Here is a 13,774-nt window from a genome sequence, read left to right on the forward strand (position 1 = left end):
AGGCCCTGGTCTCAAACATCTACAAAAACAATTGTTTCTGAACTTTCTGCCCAGACACGTCTCATGGCCACTGAGTCATGCATCAATGATGGGTGTAGGTGTGTGGATGGAGGTAGCCAAGCCCATTGATAGAGGGCTGAGACACACTCCCTGCTAATCCGCAAGTTAACAAGCTCTCCGATGAGGAGGCGGTGATTAATGAACCAATCGGCTTGCCCTATAATTGGGGAGTTAAATTGGAGGATGGGGGTATGATGGATAGGGAGAGCTTGGAGGGATGTGTGAGGCTGGCTTCTGGTCCACACTGAGACTACCCAGGCACCCATTTACTTTGGCTATAAATGAGGAAGTGACTTCTTCAGAGGTTGTAGCCTAAATTCAAGCCATCCCATGCCCTTTAGCTTCTATAATGTCTCTCCTCTCTTCCCATCTGTCCTTGGACCCCATATTCCCCAAAGACATGACAGGGTTCCAGGGATGTCAGATTCCCTGTGGGCATCTCACAGGCTCCATCTCTCTGCCCAGAATCAGTGCACTAGAAACCCCCTATCACCACCATGGTTAGTGCCGCAGGGTCAGAAGAGCAAACAGCCCCCTACTCTCTGGTATCCTTGCCCCTGTTAGCCTGCAGGGTCCTTCTGTAGGCCCTGACTCCTGGGATCACAGATGTCCTAACCAGCTCCCACTGCTCCCTCCATCCTAGGGTGCGCACCTGTCTTTTGTCTTTCCATGGAGGAGTGGAATTCTTTGATTTCTGCTGTCACCCTCCAAACAGGACAACAGCTGTCTCTCTGTTTGTCTCTCTGTATCTATGTTCTGGGAACCCCTCAGATTGAGGATCCCCCATGGTACGGCCATGTCTCTCCTTTGAGACGGGTTCTTGAAGGACAGGGCTGTGCCTTACCCCCTGGATGAGGAGTCCCTAAGAAGAATGATTTTTCTCCTTCCTCCAAAGGTAGGATCTATATCCCCTGTCCTGGTGTCCTCTTCCACCTCCATGCTCAGCAGGGCACCCTGGTGTTTCCTGGGATGTGGAGTCCCATGGGGCCTGACTGACTGATAAGGAGCCATTTGCAGAGAATGCCCATGATTGAACCCATAAAAGGGTGACTGAGAGAGCCCTGAACTCTCCCCCTCAGGAGAGCTCTAAAAATAGCACCCACAGCCATCTGTCCTGGGGCTGGAGGGGCTGGCTCAGAACCAGCGACCTGGACAAGTTGGCCTCTTCAGCCCCCATAGGCTGATGGGACATCTGGAAGTATTGGAAGTCTGGCCAGGCCAGGGAGAGGAAGCTGGAAGGGCTTTATGGAGAGACCTTCCCACAGCCCTCTCTCCTACCGGGCAGGTGGGTTTGAGGGGGTTGGCAGTCTGGAGGCCCTTCCCCTACTCAGCCTCTCGTAGTGGGTGGTGGGCCCCAGACATAGCCTTCGGGTCCCTGCTCCCAGGCCTGCCTCCTGCACCACATGGCTACTCCAGGTGCTGAGGCTTTCTGCCCCTCACAATTGAGAGGTCCTCTTCCTGGGGTCTGCCTCACCCTCCTTTTCCTGTTTGAATCATGGGTGACTTTGGCTGCTCCATCAGGGATTCAGTTTCCTCATCTGGAAAATGGAGATAAACTCAGCTCATTGTTTTGTGATGTCTGAAATTATGTACTACCTAGTGCACAGTAGGTGCTTAATAAACATGAGTCCTTTCCTTCAAAAGATCTGGGCTTCAGTGGCCAGTGGAGACTGCCATGGGCTGGGGACAGTGGCATGTGCTTGGGAAGCCTTGGCATCACTCAGGCCCAGAAGTCACCAGTACCCTGATTGACACCTGCATAGGGGTGGGGACATTGCCTGGGGAGGGGGCTCTATGCCACACATGGCTGGACCGGGGTCTTTGTGTGCCAGGCTGGATGCACAGGTAGCCGACTCAGCTGCTTCTGGTGGGGGGACTGGCTTCTGCCTCCTCCTGCCTCTTTCCCCAACTCTTTAATGGAGAGAGAATATAATGGAGTGTTCAGAGAGGTCTCTCCCCCAGGATACCATAAACTACAGGTCAGGAGCCAAGGTCAGGTGCTCCCACCCCTGCCTCCAGGAGAAAGACTTTCCCCCAGAGGTCCTGTCACTCCTAAGCCCTTCTCCAAGGTATTACTGAGCAGAGGCTGAAAATGATTGTGTTTTGGAAAGAGTGGTCACAGATCCCACAGGCTGGAGGAAATGTGTCCACCCTCCCACCCTCCACTCCCACCCACGAACAGGCTAAGGAAGACAGAATCTCATCCCTGGTCCTAGGGGCTGCCCCAGGAGTCTAGGTCCAACCACTTCACTTCCTCAGGAGGCTAGACCTGCCCCCTGGGGGCGCGGGGAGGGGGGGGGGCTGTGGGCTGAACACAGGATTTAGGCTAGGTACCCCATCCAGTGGGACCCCAAATTTGAGCATGGCAGCTGCCCCCTCAGCTCCTGTGAGGTGGAGACGTCACACACTGGCTGGGTGTAAGCTCAGCGATCTGGCGAGACTGGAAGGAGGAAGAAGGGCTCACCGCCTGCTGGGTCTCCCTCCCCGTGGGACTCCTTTTCCTTTCCAGGAGGGGATATAAGCCCGGAAAGGAAAGCCCTGAGCAGAGGAGGACTCAGCTTGACCTGACCCAGTGCAGCCCTTGAAACTTCCCTCGCCTTCTACCTCCTGCTCATCTGCTTCATAAGCTGTCGCTGTGAGCGGCTGGGGGCTCAAGCATGGTCTGGTACCAGGAAATCCAGGCTGTTTTGTGGGGAAACTAAGGCTGGAATGGTGGAAGCTGGGGGTGAGTGGTGGGAAACTGGATTGGAGGGGGCCATTGGAGGTGGGAAGGAGGCCCGGGAGTCCCCGGGAATCCTGTTGCCAGCACAACCCTCTTCTCTAATTTACCTCTCTGGCAGCAGCGGTGCGGGGGCGGTTTATGTCAGGCAGGGCTTATGTCCCTCTGACAGATTAGGAAACGGAGGCAGGAGACGGTGCAGTGCCGGAGAACACACGGCAAGCTGGTTGCTGAACCTTGATCCGCTACCAGCCCCAGGGAGAGCGCCGGAGCGCGGCCCCGACGGCAGCCGCAGCCTCCTGCCGTGGAGGATCGAGGCTCAGAACGACCCACACCCCAACGTCACCTTCCCAGATGGTGTCGGTGCGCAGGTCGTGGCCTACAATGGCCACAGTGCTTTTGGCCCTGCTCGTCTACCTGGGGGCGCTGGTCGAGGCCCACCCCATCAAACCCGAGGCTCCCGGCGAAGACGCCTCCCTGGAGGAGCTGAGCCGCTACTACGCCTCCCTGAGCCACTACCTCAACCTGGTCACCCGGCCGTGGTGAGCGCAGGCGCGGGGTGGGCCGAGCGGGACCCCTGGGGCTCTCCCCCTGCGGCCCCTCTCCACCGGGGGCGTGGTCAGATCTGACCACGCCCTTCCAGGCCCCGCCCCCAGGCATGGGAAGACAGCCCGGACACACGCCTCTCCAAAACGTTCTTCCCAGACGGCGAGGACCGCCCGGGCAGGTCGCAGTAAAAGCGCCCCCGTCAAGTCACATAACATCCTGCCTCCGAGAGTGCGGTCTGGCCCCACCCTGGTACATCACTTACGACGTCTCCCAGGCTCGCCTCCCCAGATCGGATTCCTTTCCCTTCACTCCCGCAGGCCGGAGGCGCAGACCTGTGGTGAGGACCCCCGAGGCCTCCTGGGAGATCTGCAGACCACGCCCACCTCATTTGCATGTTCACTCCCGACCCCGGAAACCCGGATTCCGCCTCCCGACGGCATCTGGGCAGGGATCCGGTACCGCAGTCCTGCGTCTCGGTGCCCTCGCCTCTTGAGCTGCAGGGCTGTGTGTGGTCCTTCCCTGGTCCCAAAATAAAGAGCGAATTCCACAGAAACGGAATGTGTGCCTTTGTATTTCCTTTCCTTTCCCTTCGTGGAGGTCTCGTGGAAGTGGAGGGTGGAGGCGTGGGGACCAGAGGAGCGAAAACCGACTCGGATAGAGGCTGGGGCGGGAGCGGGGGTTCCCTCTGCTGGGAGCCCAAGGAAGACTCGACCACCCAGCCTGGGGCTGCATAGCGCCCAGACCAGGGACTGCTGTGGAAGGAACTCTAGTTGAGTTGGGGCAGGGATGGATGGGGTTCTGGAAGAAGGGGCAGGGAGCGTGGACAGGAGCCTGCTAGGCAGCCTAGCAGAGTAGATGGGGACACGGCTGTCCCTCCCGCACCCAACCCCGTGAAACCAAGGACGGCTGGGGCTGGGCAGGGCACCAAGACCTTGGGGCGCTTCCCTAGGAGCTGTATTAGTAGCGCCCAGGACTGGAGTGGCTGGCGGTGGCGTGGTCCAAGATGGGGCTGTGGAGGAAGAGCCGTGTGTGTGTGCTGGCGGGAGAGGCAGGTAATTTCTACCGTCCCCCTTCCCCGAGCAGAGCAGCAATGGGGAATGTGGAGGCTGCCCGATCGCTAAAAAACTGCCCTGTCTCATCTCATTGAATTCACACTCAGTGGATAAGTCACGAACTGTGCTTTCCTAGTGACAAGGCCATAGGGACACCCTCCCATGTACCGCCCCCACCTCCCCTGGACTAGATACTGAAACCTAAAGGCGCTGTGGATGTTTAAACTCACCCTTCTGCACCGATTCCAGAGTCTGCCTATAGGGTGATCTTCCCTGACATCCACCCTTCCCTGCCCCTTTCCTCCAAGAAGCTTGCCTCGATTGCCCAATTGCACTCTTCCTGCCTCTCTGGCTGCCCAGCTCTCAGGGCCTCTGCTCTATTCACTGAGAGTTTTGTCTATGTCTCTGTGTCCTGTCTCCCTCCTGGGGCCTCAGGAAGGAAAGGCCTATGTCTCCTTCCTCACATGCAGCCTCCTGTATCTATGGGATGTCTCCTGGGCTTCTAGTTCAGCAAGACCTACCCAAATCTGGCAGGGGACTAGGAGATGAGGGGGAGAATCAGGTTGAGGCCAAAGCCTTTGACCCAGAGGGTAAAAAGGACAGGAAGACTGCAGGCATCCCTGCGTGGACCAGGATTTTGAAGTACTGTTTGCAGTTCCATGGCTCTGGAAGAATAGAAGACTCTAAAGCTGACTCTGCCGTAGCTGCAGAGTAGGTCCCTGCTTGGACACAGGTCCCCAGGGGGCCACAGGGCTCTGACACCCACCCTTCCCTGTGCTGCCCTCCAGCCTCCCTGGAGGTAGAGCTGAAAGGGTGAGGCTGAGGAGGCAGGTGTCGGTCAGTGGCTGTGTGGATTCTGATGCTCCATGCCTTTGCCCATGCCACTCTCCCTGCTTGCAGAGAGCCCTTTCCCTCTCTTCAGCCTGGAAGATACTCTCAGGATAGTGGTCACCTCCTCCCAGAAGCCTTGCCTGATTTCCTGGGGAGGGAGTTAGTTTCTCTGGCTGCCTCTCCCCACTCTATCTTAGACCCACTTTCCATCCCATTTTGCTGCCTGTCTTCTCTCCTGAGATAGTACAGGTGGGATGGGAGCACACAGTGGCTACCCGGAGCTTCGACTCATTGTGTGGGTGGGGAGTGGGATGATGTGTCTGTGTGTTGGTGTCCGTGATCCCCTATCTATTGGTCTGCCTGGGAAAGCTGTATTCAGTTTAAGGTGGATGGAAGAGAGACCTGGTATGAATTACGCTTGACCGCAGACAATTTCTGCGCAGCTGGACGTGTCTCATTGACCATCAGTGACTTGGGTCCTCCTCATGTTCATTTTGAGGAGTGTTGAGCAGTTTAGGGTAATAATATTAATAACTACTATTAGTATAATAATAATGAAATAGCAATAACTACCTTTCCAAAAAGCACTTATTTATATTCTAGACACTGAGCTGTTCATTTTACATATATGATATTACTAGGATATTGATTTGGTTTAAAAAAAAACAGATGGAATTAACAGTGACTTAAACAGGATGGAAATTTATTTCTCTTACCTGAAATGCAAGTGACATCTGGGAAGCTGGCAGCTCTGCTCTATGAAGGCATCCAAAAGCCCAGGCTCCTCATTTGTGGCTTCACCATGCCCTCATCTATGTCATTTACAGGACTGAAGACAGCCCGCCATGATCTCATCTGTGTTCCAGCCAGTGGCAAGTGGGAGAAGGGAGAGGGCAGGTGCTCCGGTTCCTATGTTGTATAATAAGTTACCCTAAAACTTGGCAGCCTCAAACAACCATTGTATGTCACTCATGAGTTTGTGGGTCAGGAACAGGAAGCGCTCACCTCAGCAGTTCTCACTTTGAGTCTCACATGCGAATACAATCAGAGGTTGGCAGATCTGCAGTTATCTAAATGATCCACTGGGCTGATGCCTGAGAAGGCTCACTCCCATGCTGGTGCTGGTTGTTGAGTTCAGCCATGGCTGCTGACCGTCGTACCTACATGTGGGTTCTCCAGCATGATATTCTTGGGGTAGTTGGATTTACATGATAACTGGCTTCCTGCTTATTTCCAGAGAATTGGATGAAGGTGGCATTGCTATTTAGTTTGCTAGGGCTGCCATAACAAAGAATCCCAGACTGGGTGTTTAAACGACAGTTCTGGAGGCTAGCCGTCTGAAATGAAGGTGTTGCCAGGGTTGATTCCTTCTGATCTATTCCAGGCCTCTCTCCTTGCCTTGAAGATAGGTGTCTGAGCTGTGTCTCTTCACATCGTCTTCCCTCTATGCATGTCTGTTTCTGTACCCAAATTACCCTTTTTATAAGGAGACCAGTCCTACGGGATCAGGAGCTCACACACTGTAGTATGACCTTATCTTAACTAATTAGATCTGCAGTGATTCTCTTTCTAAATAAGGACACATTCTGAGGTAGTAGGAGTTAAAACTGCATCATATGAATTTGGCGGGGGGCAGGGGCATGCAATTTAACTCATAACAATTGCTTTTTGTGACCCAGCCTCAGAAGTCACATGGCATCATACCCCATACTCCGTTCGTCAGAGCAATCACAAGTGCACACATATTCAAGAAGAGGGCACATAGGCCCCACTGTAGAATCACACATGAGATAGGAGATATTTTTGTGGTCATCTTTGAAAAATATAATCTGCCATAGGCAGGCACATCCATTCCTAAAAACCAAAAGGCAGAAATCACTTTAACTTTCAGCCTATTGGTTAAAGCCTAGTCTCATGGCCCCACTTAGCTGCAAGGACAACCTACGAGATGTCTTTAGCTGAGTGTCTGTGTGCCCATCTCCAGCTCTTTGTTTAAAAACATTTTTATTTATAAATGGACTTTTTTTGTTATATAACAAACCTACATATGTACCATCTCAAGCTCTCTGATGATGAAAGGAGAACGTGGATATTTGGGCACCTAGCATTATCCGCTAGAAACATGATGTCCTTTGGATGTCATCTAGAAGTCATTGGTCCTATCTCTTCATTGAGACTGAGACAGGAGAATCACTTGAACCCAGGAGGCAGAGTTCGCAGTGAGCCGAGATTGTGCCACTGCACTCCAGCCTAGGTGACAGAGTGAGACTCTGTCTCAAAAAAAAAAAAAAGAAAAAGGAAAAAAAACTCAAAAACAAAAAACCGTCTTGGCCAGGTGCAGTGACTCACTCTTGAATTCTAGCACCTTGGGATGCTGAGGCCGGTGGATCACTTGAGCCCGTCTCTACACAAAATATAAAAAAAAAAAAAAAAATTGTGGTGTGGTGTGGTGGCACACACTTGTGATCCCAGCTACTTGGGAAGCTGAGATGGGAGGATCCCTTGAGCCAGGAGGCAGAGGCTATAGTGAACATGATCATGCCACTGCACTCCAGCCTGGGTGACAGAGTAAAAGCCTGTCTCGAAAAAAAAAAAAAAGCAAGCCATCCCCCGGCTCCGGCTCCTCATGCAGCTTGGACTTCCTTGCAGAACTCTTGCTTCCTCATCTCCACCTGCTGCCCCCACTGCCCCCACCAGGCCCAGAACAGATGTGCAATAAATGACCACTCATTGGTCATTAACTGAAAGCAGCCGGGATTGCAGTCAGACAGCAAGGACCGGGGGTGTGATGGAGGACACAATGCAGGCCAAACTGCTGCCCTGGGTTTACGTATGTGGGGGCCCTATTCCCATTGCTCCTTTATCTGCCTCATTCACTCTGTGACCTCAGGTGTTTCTGGGGTGTTCCTCTCCTAGGCTCATAGCACTTACTCCATCCCCATCACTGCCAGTGGCCATCCTCCTCGTGCCAGAGAGCATGGTGTGGGCAGGGGAAGAGGCACCACCATCATATTCATTTAGTGCATCTGTAGGCCGGGAATTGGTGATTTCAGGGCAGGGCTCTGTGGCAAGCACTATGGGAGTTACTGAAAAGGAGTCCTGACCCAGACCCCAAAAGAGGGTTCTTGGAGCTCCTCCAAGAAAGAATTCAGGGTGAGTCCACAGAGTAGAGTGAAAGTAAGTTTATTAGAGAAGGAAGGAAACGAGGGCCAGGCCCAGTGGCTCATGCCGGTAATCCCAGCACCTTGGGAGGCCAAGGCAGGCAGATCATTTGAGCCTGGGCAAAAAACTGAGCCCCCATCTTGTCCGGAGCTGCACGCCCCGGCCATAGCGAATAATAATTAAAGATTAAACGCCTGAGCTCTATTCATTTCCACCTTCTACCTCCTCCCTAGATTTACCTTTTTCCCTGTATTAATACCTCATAAAAAAGATGGCGCTCTTCCTGCTTCTTCTTCACCCATTTTTCCCGCGCCCGCGAAAATTACTACCTGACAGCGCAGGTGCAACATGACGTTCGACCAGAGAAACCAATACCTATCTGGCCACGCCTTCACTATGAGATCATTTTCGCCTTTGCCCAACCCCTTCCCCTCCAAGTGTATATAAGGCACTGCATTACCGCCATTAAACGAGACTTGATCAGAGCACTGTCTTGTCTCCATTTCTCGTATCTCTTGTTCCCCAAATTCCCACCCCCTCCTCCAGGGCCTGCTTCGACTATCCCGCAGGCCGGGATACGTGGCGCCCGAACAGGGACCTGGAAACGAGGGACTCCGTGAGGAAGAGGACGCCAAAGGACGGTCGACCGCTAACAAAGACAAAAGGAGTCAAACTCTTCCGATCACCGCGGGAACCCGCCGCGTCAGAATCGAAGAAAATGAAGCCTAACATGAAATTTCTTTGGAGAATAATCGCTCTATATAACATAGTGACAGTCTATGCAGGTTTTGGTGACCCTCGTAAGGCAAGAGAATTATTACGAAAACAATACAGCCAGCCTTGTGACTGCAGAGGGGGACAAATATCTGAACCTCCGCCAGATAGAATCACCCAGGTGACCTGCACGGGCAAGACAGCTTACCTAATGCCAAACCAGTTATGGAAATGTAAGTCTACCCCAAGAGATACCTCACCTAGCAGGCCGCTCCTAGAATGCCCTTGTAGCTCTTTCCAATCTTCTGTACATAGTTCCTGTTATACCTCCTATCAACAATGCAAATCAGGCAATAGAACATATTATACGGCCACGTTACTGAAAACACAAACTGGAGGCATCAATGACGTACAAGTATTAGGATCCACTAATAAACTTGTACAATCTCCTTGTAACGGCCAAAAAGGAAAGCCTGTTTGTTGGAGCACTACCGCGCCCATTCACATTTCTGATGGGGGAGGCCCATTAGATATTGCAAGAATTAAAACCGTCCAGAAAAAATTAGAAGAAATTCATAAAGCTCCATATCCTGAACTTCAATATCACCCTTTAGCCCTGCCTGAGCTTAGAGATAATTTTAGGCTTGATGCCCAAACCTTCGATATCCTCAATGCTACTTACAATTTACTTCAAATGTCCAATACAAGCCTGGCCCACGATTGTTGGCTTTGTCTTAAAATGGGCCCCCCTATTCCTCTAGCCATACCTAACCTTTCATTGTCCTATGTCAATTACTCAAATGAATCCTTAGTAAATAATTCCTGTCCTATTACCTCCCCCCTCTTAGTTCAACCGATGACGTTTTCTAATTCCTCTTGCCTCTTTTCACCATCATATAATAACCCTAAAGAAATTGATTTAGGCTATGTTGTGTTTGACAACTGTACCTTCATAATCAATGCCACCAACCCTTTGTGTGCTATAAATGGCTCGGTTTTCGTTTGTGGAAACAACATGGCATATACGTATCTACCTACAAATTGGACAGGGCTTTGTGTTCTGGCCACTCTTCTCCCCGACATTGATATCATCCCTGGAGATGAACCTATCCCCATCCCCGCTATTGAACATTTTATTTATAGACCAAAACGAGCCATACAATTTATTCCCTTGTTGGCTGGACTAGGAATCACCACCGCTTTTACTACAGGAGCCACAGGCCTAGGAGTCTCACTAACCCAATATACTAAATTATCCAATCAATTAATTTCAGATGTACAGACCTTATCCAGTACTATACAAGATTTACAAGACCAAGTAGACTCGTTAGCTGAAGTAGTTCTCCAGAATAGAAGAGGTCTAGATTTGTTAATGGCAGAACAGGGAGGGATATGTTTGGCTTTACAGGAAAAGTGCTGTTTTTACGCCAACAAATCCGGAATCGTCAGAGATAAGATAAAGACTTTACAGGAAGAACTAGAAGAGCGCAGAAAAGGTCTGGTCGCTAATCCTTTGTGGACTGGACTCGATGGACTTCTCCCCTATCTCCTGCCATTTCTTGGTCCTTTACTTACTCTTCTACTCTTTCTCACTCTCGGGCCTATAATCTTTAATAAGCTTATGGCATTCGTCAGACAACAAATCGAGGCCTTCCAGGCCAAACCTATACAGGTCCATCGCCTTGAGATGACTGCAAATGGTGAGTCTTATTTGCCTTAATAAGACCACCTCTCCTGTGTGCTGAACTGGACAGTCAATGACGGGTAAGAGGACACTATCTCCATCGGAGCCTAAGACAGGAGGGCCGCCTTTGCTGCTGCCTTATCCCATGACGGGCCTAGAAGGTGGGGATGAGTTGACCCAACCTAAGACAGGCGCAGTTCCCGAGGGGTCGTTTTCTCATCATAAAATAATTAAAAGGGGGACCTGTCCGGAGCTGCACGCCCCGGCCATAGCGAATAATAATTAAAGATTAAACGCCTGAGCTCTATTCATTTCCACCTTCTACCTCCTCCCTAGATTTACCTTTTTCCCTGTATTAATACCTCATAAAAGATGGCGCTCTTCCTGCTTCTTCTTCACCCATTTTTCCCACGCCCGCGAAAATTACTACCTGACAGCGCAGGTGCAACATGACGTTCGACCAGAGAAACCAATACCTATCTGGCCACGCCTTCACTATGAGATCATTTTCGCCTTTGCCCAACCCCTTCCCCTCCAAGTGTATATAAGGCACTGCATTACCGCCATTAAACGAGACTTGATCAGAGCACTGTCTTGTCTCCATTTCTCGTATCTCTTGTTCCCCAAATTCCCACCCCCTCCTCCAGGGCCTGCTTCGACTATCCCGCGGGCCGGGATACCATCTCACAAAATAAATAAATAAAAGGGAAGTAAAGAAACAAAAGAGGGTCAGGTACAGTGACTCATGCCTGTAATCCCAGCACTTTGGGAGGCCGAGGTGGGTGGATCACCTGAGGTCGAGAGTTCAAGGCCAGGCTGACCAATATGGAGAAATCCCATCTCTACTAAAAATACAAAATTAGCTGGGCTTTGTGGCACATGCCTGTAATCGCAGCTACTCGGGAGGCTGAGGCAGGAGAATTGCTTGAACCCAGGAGGCGGAGGTTGCAGTGAGCCGGGATTGCACCACTGCACTCCAGTCTGGGCTACAACAGCGAAACTCCATCTCAAAAAAAAAAAAAGAAAAAAGAAAAAAGAAAAGAAAAGAAACAAAAGAATGGCTACTCCATAGGCAGAGCAGCCCCCATGGCTGCTGGTTGGCTATTTTTATGGTTATGTCTTGATTATATACTAATAAACAAGGGGTAGATTACTCATGAGTGTTCCAGGAAAAGGGTGGGAATTTCCCAAAACTGAGGTTTCTGTCTCCTTTTAGACCATGTAAGTTAACTTCCAGATGTTGCCATGATATTTGTAAACTGTCTGACACTGGTGGGAGCATCTCTTAGCATGCTAATGTATTATAATTCGTGTATAATGATCAGTGAGGCCGGGCATGCTCACGCCTGTATCCCAGAACTTTAGGAGGTCGAGGTGGGCAGATCACTTGAAGCCAGGAGTTCGAGACCAGCCTGGCCAACATGGTGAAGCCATCTTTAATGAAAAAAAAAAAAAAAAAAAAAAAAAACAGCAAGGATTATCAGAGGTCACTTTCTTTTATCGCCCTCGTTTTTTGCATGTTTGTACCGGCTTCTTTACCTCATTTTGTTTTATCAGCAGGGTCTTGCGACCTGTATCTTGTGCCAACCTCCTATCTCATCCTGTGACTAAAAATGCCCAACTTCCTGGGAATGCAGCCCAGCAGGTCTCAGCCTCATTTTACCCAGCCCCTGTTCAAGATGGAGTCGCTGTGGTTCAAACGCCTCAGATAGGAACACATGAATATGAGCGAGCATTGCTGTGTTCTAGACATGGTGACATGGTTAGGCTTTGTGTCCCCACCCAAATCTCATCTTGAATTGCAATCCCCATTGTCCCCATGCGTCAAGGGAGAGACCGGGTGGAGGTCATTGAATCATGGGGGCAGTTTTCCCCATGCTGTTCTCGTGATAGTGAGTGAGTTTTCATGAGATCTGATGATTTCATAAGTTGTTCTTCCCTGCTTCGATAGGCACTTCTCCTTCCTGCCACCTTGTGAGGAAAGTGCCTTGCTTCCCCGACGCCTTCTGCTATGGTTGTAAGTTTCCTGAGGCCTCCCCAGCCATGCCAAACTGTGAGTCAATTAAACCTCTTTCCTTTATAAATTACCCAATCTCAGGTAGTTCTTTTAGTTTTTTGTTTTGAGACAGAGGCCCAGACTGGGGTGCAGTGGTGTGCTCTCAGCTCACTGCAACCTTTGCCTCCCAGGTTCAAGCAATTCTCCTGCTTCAGCCACCCCTGTAGCTGGGACATCAGGCCCAAGCCACCACACTCGGCTAATTGTTGTATTTTTAGTAGAGACGGGGTTTCACCATGTTGGCCAGGCTGGTCTCAAACTCCTGACCTCAGGTGATCTGCCCACCTCAGCCTCCCAAAGTGCTGGGATTACAGCATGAGCCACCGCGCCCAGCCTCAGGCAGTTTTTTATAGCAGTATGAAAAATGGACTAATACACATGGACAGGCAGTATAGAAAGCACCTCCATTACCACTTCTAGATTGTCACCACATCTCTGAGAGGACCCAGAAGAGAAAACCGTTGTTTGTAAAGGAGAAAATGAAAGCTGCAGTTTGGCTGACATTTGTGGAGTACCTGTTATTTCTTAGGCACTTAGGTTTATCTCTGCGACAGAACAGAACTATAAGTGGCCCTGGCATCTGAGTCAATCCCTAGACCCACGTCTGTCAGGTGGGGCTGGGTCCCGACATGAATAACAGCCAGAACAGTTCCCTCCAGGTCATGGTCCTGTGGAAGCTCCAACCCTTTTAACAAGGGTTGGAGTCTGGTGTCCCATGTGGGTAAGCTGCAGCCTCTACCCGCCAAACTCAAAGCCAGCCTGAGACCAGCCACCAGTTCACACCCTTGTTTTGCATGTGGAAAACCTCAGTCCAGAGAAAGACCCAGGCTTGCTGAGACAGAACGACTTTCATATTTGCCTTGTGGAGTGTGAGTTGTCCGGTGAAGCATTACTGCTCTTCTTGTTACCAGAAATCAAAATTAAGAGGATTGGCCAGGCACAGTGGC

At 50.8% G+C, this 13,774-nt stretch overlaps 2 protein-coding genes across 2 annotated transcripts in view; both read left to right on the forward strand.

Annotated features, from left to right (window-relative positions):
• Positions 1-13,774, forward strand: part of TMEM199 (transmembrane protein 199) — a 345,481-nt gene that overhangs the window by 197,652 nt on the left and 134,055 nt on the right. The window lies entirely within an intron of this gene.
• LOC126938746 (pro-neuropeptide Y-like) lies at positions 3,031-3,881 on the forward strand. Its single transcript, XM_050763275.1, has 2 exons — positions 3,031-3,321; positions 3,646-3,881. The coding sequence occupies exons 1-2, from the start codon at positions 3,134-3,136 to the stop codon at positions 3,860-3,862; spliced, it is 405 nt and encodes a 134-aa protein (XP_050619232.1). The 5' UTR covers positions 3,031-3,133; the 3' UTR covers positions 3,863-3,881.

Source organism: Macaca thibetana, chromosome 16, assembly GCF_024542745.1.
Source record: "Macaca thibetana thibetana isolate TM-01 chromosome 16, ASM2454274v1, whole genome shotgun sequence".
Taxonomy (NCBI): domain Eukaryota; kingdom Metazoa; phylum Chordata; class Mammalia; order Primates; family Cercopithecidae; genus Macaca; species Macaca thibetana.